At 47.3% G+C, this 11,356-nt stretch overlaps 2 protein-coding genes across 4 annotated transcripts; one reads left to right on the forward strand and one right to left on the reverse strand.

Moving 5' to 3' along the window:
* Positions 1-2,070: 2,070 nt before the first annotated feature.
* Positions 2,071-4,663, reverse strand: LOC100283270 (uncharacterized). The gene is made up of 4 exons (NM_001361259.1): positions 4,493-4,663; positions 4,292-4,395; positions 3,730-3,984; positions 2,071-2,496 (listed from the first exon to the last, which is right to left on the reverse strand). The coding sequence occupies exons 1-4, from the start codon at positions 4,602-4,604 to the stop codon at positions 2,341-2,343; spliced, it is 627 nt and encodes a 208-aa protein (NP_001348188.1). The 5' UTR covers positions 4,605-4,663; the 3' UTR covers positions 2,071-2,340.
* A 222-nt stretch (positions 4,664-4,885) lies between these two features.
* On the forward strand, positions 4,886-9,810 carry LOC100283023 (transformer-2 protein). 3 transcript variants are annotated; one of them, NR_178085.1, is made up of 8 exons: positions 4,886-5,060; positions 5,190-5,209; positions 6,965-7,102; positions 7,760-7,862; positions 7,936-8,085; positions 8,185-8,514; positions 8,622-8,667; positions 8,959-9,810. NR_178085.1 is itself a non-coding variant. In XM_023302504.2 (8 exons), exons 6-8 carry the CDS (start codon positions 8,400-8,402, stop codon positions 9,490-9,492), a joined length of 708 nt encoding a protein of 235 aa, XP_023158272.1. In that variant the 5' UTR covers positions 4,894-5,060; positions 5,190-5,209; positions 6,965-7,102; positions 7,760-7,862; positions 7,936-8,085; positions 8,185-8,399; the 3' UTR covers positions 9,493-9,554. The 3 variants fall into 3 exon arrangements, 2 of the variants coding, with proteins under 2 accessions (NP_001149397.1, XP_023158272.1); XM_023302504.2 differs by having other exon boundaries at positions 4,894-5,060; positions 8,185-8,527; positions 8,959-9,554; NM_001155925.2 differs by lacking the exon at positions 8,185-8,514.
* The last annotated feature ends 1,546 nt before the right edge of the window (positions 9,811-11,356 follow it).

Below are 11,356 nucleotides of genomic sequence, written 5' to 3' on the forward strand. Positions count from 1 at the left end.
TCCGGGATTTATAGCCGGACGGTCCGCGTGTGTTAACTCCGTTTGATCCGAGGCTCAGGTGTTTGAAATTGCCTGGTCGCGGACGGTCCGACCTTGAAGGGCGGACTGTCCGGACCCACCTTTTGAGTCGTCTCTGACATGTTCCAACGGTCATTATAGCCGTTATGGTGTACGGCGGACCGTCCGGCCCTAGGGCGCGGACGGTCCGCGCGTGCGCAGAACTGCCCTCTTTTGTGCATAACGGTTGGTTTTAGATGGGGGACTATAAATAGAAGGGTAGCTCGTGTGTGAGACCTCTCTTGGCCATTCCTTGCACACATTGAGCTCATTTGTGATCCTCCAACTCACTCTCTCACACTCTTTGCTTGAGATTGCATTCTAGTGAGAGATTGAGGGTTCCTAGTGCATTTGCATCATTTGGTGATTCTTGAGGCACTAGGTGGTACACCGAGCAAGCGTCGTTGGCTTGTTACTCTTGGAGGTTGCCGCCTCCTAGACGGCTCGGGTGATTGTCTCCGTCGAGCTCTCCAAGAAGATTGTGGAGAAGCCGCGGTGTTGATTGTGAGGGGTTCGCGCCTACCTCGCCGGAGCGGCAAAGGTGACATTAGTGGAATCGAGGTATTGAGTGATTTCTTGTCCACTTGGCTCAAAGATCAAGTCGTGTCTTGATAGAGGAGCAAGTGAGAGCTTGAAGTCCACCTCAACGTGGATTAGGGGTGATCGGCAAATCACCGATACCACGGGATAAATTTCGGTGTCTATTCCTTCTAGCATTACTTATTGCCTTGCAATTGATTAGTGTTTTGCTTATAGTTCTTCAAGTATTCAATCTCCGTAGTTGTCTTTCATACATTGTTTACTTATTGACACTAGTAAATTTATTCACCTTGTTGTATTGATTAAATTTACTTAGTATTGTTGTTTTTAGTCAAAACCGTCTATTCACCCCCCCTCTAGCCGGTGTCCTAGATCCTACATCATGGCACATACCACGGTGGGGGTCCAGATCAGGACTTCACCTTCACTTGTTCCTCTTGAATCCACTCAAATCCTCGCCATCCAGGGCCCCCAAATCACCCCGAATTCACAAGGAAACGTCGGGAATCAAACCCCCGCGCCAACCACGGGCAACAGAGGAGTAAGCTGATGGCAGCGCCATCGAGCCCGAGGGGGAGTAGGTCACCACAACGATGGAGGAGTAAGCAACGACGTCAGGGGGCTCAATGGCCGGATCTGGCTGCCGTCTCCGGGGAGGCCCGCTCGGAGTCGAGCTCCTGCCGCAGCCCCCGCACGACGTCCTCTGCGGCCTCCTTCTCCTGACGCAGCCGCTGCGCCGCCAGCTCCTTGGGGAGGGAGCAATCTTCAGGGGGTCGAGCGCGGTCCTCCGGCCCGCGCGAGCTCGGGGAGCCAGGGACGCACGCGGGGGAGGGGGTGGTGCAGGGGCGACAACGGTGTCGATGTCGGCTACTCGGCTTGACGGACGTGACGCTAGGATGAACACATCTTGTTGGAAGGCGGCACATCGGCGAGGACACCCTCCTAGGAAAGGGGGAGGAGGCGACGATGACGACAAGCAAGAGGAGCTTTTGGGTTTGGGTCTAGGTCTGACCGACCCAGGGTGTGGAGGAGCGGGCGAGCATCGCGCGCATGATGAGGTGCGAGGGGGCGAGGGAGATTTGGGTCGAGGGGAGGTTGAGGAGAGACTGCGGGCTGGGGAGGCGACGAGGGGAGGGCGGATTTCACGGTGACGGGCGCAAATTTCTCGGCGACGACTTTCGCGGGGGAGGCGGGTGCACGGTGCGGAGGGGGTAGACGGGAGCAGGCGCGGGCATCGCGTGAGGAAGGAGGACGGAGCCGTGGTGAGGTGGTGGACACCTCCTTACACTCTTAAAGAGTAGTCGAGATATACGATACAACATTGTAGCCTTGGGCCTGAACCATCTGCTGCTGTATCAACAGTGCTTTTGTGACCATGCAACTGAGCAGCTAGATTGCTGTTCCAATAGAAAGGCACCACTCATCAGTCCCCAGGATCACAAATCTACTCCAGAAATCCACTTTACACAAATATACTCCATAAACACACTTGAGATATATAATACATTCATACATATCATGTTCACACACTACAGGCTCCTGGAGCACAAAGCCGAATGCATAAACTTCCTCGTCTATCCATTATTATCCACTACCTGTGTGCACTAAGTAGAATTATATACATCTGAACAATCTTACAGGTTCATGAAGGTACGTACACCTGCTTATTAAGTACATCTATACGAGCAAATTAGAACGACACCGACCAATTTTGTACTGGCAACATAAAGGAGGCTTTAGGCTTCAGAGAGGGAAGGTAGTGTCGTTATCCTCGTTTGGGTCAAGGTAGTTGAATGGAGCATCCCCTTGGTAGCGGAAGTCTGGACCGACGTAGCACTTCATCTCATGAAACAGGTTCAGGTTGTCGACCAACTTATGGAACACATTGCAACCGCAGCACTGCAACAGTAGACAAAAATTCAGAAAATGTGGGAAAGCAAACAGTTTGCACCAGGGAAAGGAAAACGACAACATCCAAATGTGGAGAAGAACGACTTATAGGTATAGCTAATTACATGCAGTGTTTCACTTCCCGGTTCAGGATCACCGGTTTTCTGTGCCGGTCCGGTTTTTAGTGGATTCCGGTTTAAAATTCAAAAATATGAAAGTCAAAATTTTTGGTCAAAATTGGTTTTCGGCTACAGTGAAACAGGAAGGTGAACCCTGATTACATGTGAAAAATCTAAATTTTGAGCTCAATGTATATAGAGAGAAAAAAAAACAAAGCCAGAGCTGACCATAAAGCTAATAGATAACTATGATAATTCACAATCCTGGAAAGTTTGAGCTTTACATCAAAATAAGCAACACAGCAATACAGAGACCGCATAGGTAACAGGCTAACAGCCATCTTGGGTTCATATTGGACGGACTAAAAATATTTAAGAAATTGATGTCTGAAACTAAAAAAACAACAGTACATGTCTAATCCAGTATTTATATAATACAGACAAAAAAATGAAGTGATTCGTATCTCTAGGATGACCAAGTTCTTCAGATTTGAATGATATAGATGCCAATTTGTGGAAGAACATATAACCCATGGTAAAACTGTACTAGTTATCAGTACTAGTTATCGATGGTGCTAGTCATTTCTTCCAATATTCAGAAGAATTGCATCAGTTATTGCAACATGATGTCTCCTTTCTCATGATATCAAGCATGAAGTATCAAGAGATTCTCATCTCTAGAATAACCAGGTTCTTAAAATTTGAACCGTACAGATGCACAATTTTGTGGAAGAAGAAGAACATATAGCCCATGGTGAAACTGTACTAATTATTGATGGTGTTAGTCATTTCTTTCAATATTCAGAAGAAATGCATCAGAATATAGCAAAGTGACTTCTCTTTTGTCATGATATTAAGTACCAACTATCAAGCCAAGCTCTTCATATTTGAACTGTACTGCTGTCCGATTTTGAGGGAGAACATATCCCATGGCAATGCTGTACTAATAATTCACTAATTTGGTCATTTATTTCCAACATTCAGAACCCTAGAAAAACGATGCTGCAGCTTAGCAAAACGAACACAGAAGCAGCAGTCAATACGCATAACTAAAGGCAGGGCAAGTATCAGCTTAACTTGACTCTTATTAACGCATTGGATACACTAATCACATAGTCCATACCTGAACAAACACAGTTCCATCAGTGTAGGCATGAGGATTGATGGCCCTGGTCGTACGCTGCCCGCACACGTTGCAGGTGAAGGCCACCCGCATGCGCCGCCGTGGTGATTTCGTGAAGAGGGACCAAGGCAGCGTCGACACCTCCGGTCTGCCCGCCCCACCAGCTTTGCTCGCCGTCGGCGGGCCCTCCATTCCCGATCCCGTGGTCCAGCCGCTCCCCGTGGCGGCGCTCACCACCAGCCCCATAGCCGCGTCCTGCCGATGCGACACAGGAGCCAGGTCAGCCGACATCACAGCGTCAATCAGTCAATCAGCTCGATCAGACCGTTTGCGGGCAGCATGGGAGCGAATCGAAGCAAGAAATCGCGCGAATCTGCGGGCGCAGAGCAGCCCAGACGCGCCCAATACGATCCGAGTGCTAAAAAAAAAGACCGCCAATAGAAATGCAGGAGGAGACGGCACGAAACCGAGCGAATCAGGCCGGGGTGCTGTCAGATTGCACCAAGGCTGGGTGGTTACGGCGGGCTAACCGCCGCCGCGTAGCGTAGCGTAGCGTCCGTACCTTGGAGAGCGGCGAGATGGAGATGCCATACGGCGCCAGGCTAGTGGGCTCGCGCCGGGGTTCCGAGCCGGAACCTTTAGCGGTCTCCTTGTCGTCTTCGTGACCTGTAGACGGTTCGTGATATGTGAGGATTACGCCACCAGAGAACAGAGATGTGGAAACGAGACGCGCGGGGAGGAGAGGGGAGGGATGGACACGTACGCTTGGAGGCGGCGATGGGTATGAAGGTGGCACGGCGCCGGCGCTGGAGCTGGGTAGATGAGAAGGGGAGCGGGAGAGACCGGGAGGTGGTGGCGATCGCGGCGGCCTCCATGGGTGGCGTCGGCGAGAGGGCGACCGATAGGAGGGAGGTGCAGATGGCGTGAGATTTTTTTTCTTCCTCGGCTCGTCTCGTCTCTTCCACAGTTCCAACTTCCACAGCACCCACTTCTGTCCACACTAGGGAACCTACAGATCTGAACCGTCCATCGCGTAGCGAACGGCTCGTTTCCTCACCTTCTCGCTGTCCTAAATGGGCCGGGCCGGAAAGCGTTGACCTTGAAGCCCACTCGCTGTTGCGGTCTCTGAAATTCTGCCCACAAATATACAACCCGGAACAATTTGTTGCGGAGAGCCCAGTGCTGTGCTGTGCACGCCAACCACAACTGAAAGGGAGAGCCGAAGAGGGAAGGGGGAGAAGCGACCGCGCCGCCAAACCCTAGCCCCGCGCAAGCGACCGTGGGGGAGCTCCACTCCGCCGCGCCGCCCCCCGTCCCCGTTTCGCGACATGGTGATCCCCTCTTCCTCCTCTTCGCTGTCGCCGTTCCATTCGTGTTCGCGATTTATTTATTTTCTTCTCGTCCGTTGATTCCGTTGATCCCCGCACTGACGCTTCGACGCTCGCTCTATGTCTTCGCAGGCCGATTCCCCGCGCAGGAGGTAACTACGCCTGCCTCTCTATTCGTATATATATGGGCGTCGTAACCCTCGGTAGTGGTGATGTTAACTTGTGAGATCTCAGCTTAGTTCTGTGGATGCCGTTTGATTTCGTTGTAGGGTAGTATGGGAAAACGGAGCATCCATAGAGAAGATAATAGGATATGCGGGAGGGAATGTGTGGTTGTGATTTCTGTTGTTCTATTTGTCATGTTTTGAGGTAAACGATGAATAGTGAGGCTCACCGTACCTTGCTTCTTGTGCTTATGAGGGCAACGATAGCTATGTGTTTAGACTTCTTGTGTGCATCTTAAGATCTCTAGTATGAGCTCCTGGGTTATCAATATGGATGCACCAACTTGCCTGTTTGGGTTTTTCTTTATTTACTAACCCTCTTTCTCCCAAACGTTTCTGGTGTAGCCTCCTATCGGTCATGTTTCTTGCGATAGCGTGTTTGAATCTGGCACAACTTACTTACTATCTAGAATGCTCATGTTTGTAATTTGTGTCTTGGAATGAGGTTAGTTTTATGTTTGAATCTGCCGCTGCCATGTGCATGTTTAGTGCAGCCTCACACACCTTTGACCAGAAACAATGGTGTTTGTCTTGATTCTGCTGGCACAATTTGCTTGCTATCCAAAGTGTGTGGTCTAATACCTTCTGACCAAATTCTTAATACACTTAATGGCTTAACTTGTTAGTGTCAGGGTCTATGTGTTTTTAAGTCTTATTATTATATCCTGCCTCATATTTATGAGGAAAGGTTAATTTTGAAGATATATTCCATGAACATACTTAAGTGCTAAACTTCTTTCATTCCTTTTGTTATGTTGTATAGTTCTACCTATTCGTCAGCAGTGCCCTCAAACAAGTGCTATTCATGTCAGGCTTGAGCTTGCTAGGTCCCAACGGTCTTAGTTTGTCATTGCACACACTAGACTTTTAGTTCTGGTGCTTTATCTTGGGGTACACTTGTTTTGAGGAATGGTTTGGTTCTAGGATTTGTCTGGCCATCATCTGGTCAATCCATTGTTCTTAGGCAATGATGTCATTCTCATGTTTTATTGTTGTATGAGGAAGTCTTTGAAACTTGGACCATTACTCAGATGAGGACAACCCCTTTCCTTGAAAAAAAGGCTGCCTCCTAGGTCATATACATTGTAGTCACTCATTGCTTAGAGAACTGAAGCAACATCAAATGGTTTGTTAACATTTTATGTAAATCAATGCTGGAAAGCACCTCTGTGTTGTTGTGGAGAAGGTATCCTCTATGGTGTTGTTGATGCCTTTATTGAGAGTTATCATTAGGGTTAAATTTAGCCGATTCATTCAGATGATTCATGGCATATCTACGTTAATGATGAATGGTAAGGGAAGAAACATTTGGTCTTGAACCACTTCGTGAAGTTTGCAATTTGAATTCATTTATATCTGCGATCATGGTCCTAATTCCTGCTGCAAGTATGATTCTTACTTTTAACTTTGTGTTGGTTTTAAAAGTATTATCAGGTTGGCTGGCAATTTTAATTATGACCACAGTTTATTTGTGGTGCCTACCGTGTTTCAGTGTTCCTCTGTAACAGTCTCCTATCAGTAGACATGGGATATCCTGTCAAAAGTTTGAAAACTGTGCACATCAATAAAGTGGTTTGCATGATGATTTAGATTTTCAACTGCATATTCTATTGCCATCTTTCGTGAGAAGACTTTATTACAACTCTAAGAGTTGTGTAACCTTTAGTGCATGTCTATTTGCAGGTACTCAAGGTCCCCTTCATACAGCAGGGGGCACCCAAAAGGGAGGTCAAGATCACAATCTCCAGCTCGGTCTCAGTCTAGGTCACCTGTCCCTGATCCTAGATCTCAGGCGAGGTCAAGATCTAGAAGCCAAGAGAGGTTCTCAGTTTACTCCTTTCATTTGTCTGCCAAGGCTAAATGTGCTTTAAAATGTTTTCTACACATGTGGTAAATTGTTGGCTATTGATGTGTTGCTTAAATTTGTATGAATTTTCCTTTATCACTAGAAAATTAGAATATATATGGTAATTGTATTGCTTGAGTTAAGTGACATCCATGTTGTAAAAGCATGTGCCGATGTGGGCTAAGACCTAAGAGTAAAAAAACGTCATGCACCTAATATTATAGCTGTTCAGTATAGTTCTTTTATGTATTTAAACATGTCATCTTTGATATGTATTTGTTGTGATAGTTGAAAGTCATGTTTAATGCATTTGACTTGCAAACTGCATATAACAAGTACAATGATTTTGTTGCTTTGATGAATGATTTGCAGCGACAAATGTGTGATGGACCAATGTAATATGGTAATAGTAGCTGCAATTGGAAAGGAAAATTCACTCATAAAGAAGTAGATAACAGATTTTGTTAATGGGACAGTATTTTAACAGTTTAGATGGCATCTACATTTTAATGGTGTAAAAGGGATACAGTAGGAGAAAGGAGAGGCAAAAACATTGTTTGTCTTACCCCCTGTAGGTCGAGTTTTTTTGTTTATCTGCAATAGCCACATTCTGATTTCTTTTCTGTTTGCAGGGAGGAGGATGCTGTTAACCGTGGGAATACTCTGTATGTGACTGGGCTCTCTTCGAGGGTTACTGAAAGGGATGTTAAGGATTATTTTTCTAAGCATGGAAGGGTTAGTGACTTTGTACAGAGTTAAGCCTAATCTATCTGAGGAGTATCTCACCATGACTTCTCTTTTGGACTAGGTGGTTGGTTGCCATGTTGTTCTTGAACCCCATACACGTGTTTCCCGTGGATTTGCCTTTGTCAGCATGGACACTGTTGAAGAAGCGGAGCGTTGCATAAAGTATCTTAATGGTTCTGTAATGGAAGGTCGAAACATCACAGTTGAAAAGGTAATTGTGTTTACCTCTACCAGGGTTGTTGATGCTAAATAAAGTGCAGCCACATATGTGCAGAGTGTTGACCTGGAAGTTTTTTTGGTTATTATTCAGAAGATATTGTGCAAGCTATGTCCAGCAGTCAAGATGCTGAGTTCACCAATTCCAGCTTTAGCTCATACGGCTCGATCAGTGGACAGCCCAAAGGGTTACCATGCACCACAAGATTCACAACAACTTAACATAGCAAATTTTCAACTAAACCTGAGCATTCACCTTCAACTTCCACATCAACTAATCAACGAGCATTGCCGACTTGTTAGTCAAGCATGTGTGGTGCCATGTGCGGTAGCAACTTTGGATGCCTGCTAGTTGAAGTTTGGGCTCTTCGTTACTTATTTCCTTCATTGGTGTCCGTTATTGCAGGGCGTGTATTCATTGATTGTAAGAGGAACTTGTAATTACTTACATGATCCTGAACGATACTACTTTTAACTTTATTACCGTTCCTTGGTAGTCTGACTGAAGTTTTTCTCTTTTCATTGCTTCAGTCACGCCGTGGTCGCCCAAGGACACCAACTCCTGGAAGCTATCTTGGTATGGAAGCAGCATTTTTAGTTCTGTAGATGCTAAATCATTTTACAACATTCTTTTGAAGCCTTTCAGTATATTTTGGTCTGTTTTCCTTTTTACTTTTGCCATGACATGTCTTATCGCTTATTGCTTGGTGACTCATCCGGAACCTTTTCTTTTTGCTTTTACTGTACATAAAAAAATATCCTGTATCACTCACTGCTATGCAGTTATCCTACAGTTTGATACCATTGGCAGACCTTTTGTATTACTCACTACTTATGCAGTTATCATACACCTTGATACCATTGTCAGGCCATCGGTACGAGCGTAGGGAGCGTGGGAGGTTCCATAGAGGCTATGGTGGTGGGCGTGATGAGTATTACGGCAATGGCGGCGGCGGGTATGGCTACCGCAGGTCTCCGCCTCCCATGTACTCTTCCTACAGGGAGAGTCGGGATTATTATCCCTCCTACAAGGACAGCCGGGACTACCCTCCCTACAGGGACGGCAGGGACTACTCTCCTCCCCACAGGGACCCTCGGGACTACTACGAAAGCAGGGGTGGCCGGGGCTACTCGCCGCCTCCTTATGGTGGTGGTAGGTCAAGGAGGGACCGATCGGTTTCACCGTATCGGATGCCAGAAAGGGGCTACGGTGGAGGCCGCCGGGTGGGTGGCGGCGGATATGACAGGTAATGTAGAGGTTTTCTCTCCGCCGGTGGCTGCTGCTGCGATGGCTGCGTATGGCTCTCGCAGCTCTGGTGATATGGTTAGACTGCTGCCTGTAGCTGTGTACTTGGTGTACTGTCTTCCCGCGTATGTGGATTTGGTGAAAACTTCTGTATGAGCACCTTTTATTTGTAGCCTGCAATGATTCCTTCTTAAGACAGACTGGGGACTTTGGCTCCATTGTGTGGGATCATCATGGCCGTACAGTGTCTACGCTGCTATCATTTGAGGCTGCCATAATTCGAATCCTTGAAAGGCGAGAAGGCCCGGCCCGGGAATATTCACAACAATGAATTCACCTTGACAGGTTGGTAGCAAGTACTACTCCTATATAAAAAGGAAAAAAGAAAAGTGTGTGCGTGTGCGTGTTTGTGTGTGTGATGCATGGCAAGACGACGTGTGGTGGATCTTGAACTGGTGGCACCAGTGAGGAGACAAAAGAGCTGCTGCCTCGCCTCTACTGACTACTGATAGATGCGGCTCTGCACCTGCCCGTGCCCCCTGGTATGATTGTGTCTAGCGACTCGTACCATTCCATGGCCATATAGTTGGTAGGGATCACTATCTTGTGTGCATGTAAATTTGCTGCTGCGAGCTGGCTGTGACGACATTGGCCTGGTGCAGCAGAGGGCTTGGGGCACTGGGCGGATGCTCGCTGATGGACGCCCGTGTTGTTGCTTTGCCCCGTAGGTATCTCATCATTAAGTGACACCACTAATGGGTGTCAGTGAGTGATTGGATTTGAATGGTACCGTACTGCGTACTCTCTCTGTGTCCCAGCACAGCAGCAACCGGTGCTGCTGCTGTCAAATTCTCTTGCTCCTTTTTGCGTACTACAGTCTACTGGAGTACTATAGTATAAAAGGTGTCATGGCCTGGTCGGTGAGTCGAGTATAATTTCATCATCTTATAAGTATCATATATATAATATTTAGAGACTTTAAGTTGCAAAGAAACGGAATAATTTTGGACACTATAGCCTCCTCCTTTAGAAGGAAGGAAAAACAAAGGAATTTTATAGGATTCAATTCCTATGGGAAGTTTTCCTATAAGAGCCTTTGGAACAAAGGATTGGATCCTATCAATTCCTTTAAAATTCCTATGGAATAGCATTCTCCATAGCAATTTTGGAAGAAAATAAGCATGATGCCGTGTTTACTTTCCTTTGTGTCTTGCATTCCTATGCTGCGCATGATCCAAACACATGTTTTGCGCATTATCCAATAGCATGTGCATTCTAATCCCGTGTGAATAGTATAACTCGCTAACCGGGACGACGATGAATTAGATAAAAGTTTATTGAAGTAGCAGATACTCGTTTTGAAAGAGAGAGATATGATTGCGACAAAAGGTGTCGTGGGGGCAGCAGGGCAGCAGATCTATCAGGCGGGGCGGGGGCTAGCCAGCCGGAAAAGAAAGAGAAAAAGGAGAAAGGAAAGTAAGCGAGGGGGGCAGGGCAAGGAAGCAGATTCTCTTCTGCCATGCATGCCAGCGCCTTTCTGTGACGCTTCCTTGTACCCAGCGTGCCATATGATGCACCCATCTCCGTGGCAATGGCAAGCTAGGGTGCAAGCCAGCACCCAGCAGGCAGGCGCGGCAATGGTTGTCGTAGCTGCAGTACGTAGGAGGAGTACACATGCGATGTGTTGCGTATGCCATTGTGCCATTGTGGTGTGGTTGGATTGGATTGCTCTGCCCTCTGCGCGAGGAAGTGGAACTAACCATCATTGCATGCATGCATGCATGCAGGATGCTTGATATGCTTCCGGTCATGACTCTACTACCCTAGAGTCTAGAGAGAGAGCGCGCGATGCATGCATGGACCGATGGACGGATCATGAAGAGAGAGAGAGAGAGAGAGAGAATGTGTGTGTGTGGCTGTGTGCACGCAGACGCACTGTGCTGCATGCTGTGTGATGGACGCGCGCGGATCGAGCGGCAGGCTGCTGCGCCGCCTGCTCGTGTGCGCTTTGCCGTTCCCG

Source organism: Zea mays, chromosome 5 (genome assembly GCF_902167145.1).
Source record: "Zea mays cultivar B73 chromosome 5, Zm-B73-REFERENCE-NAM-5.0, whole genome shotgun sequence".
NCBI lineage: Eukaryota > Viridiplantae > Streptophyta > Magnoliopsida > Poales > Poaceae > Zea > Zea mays.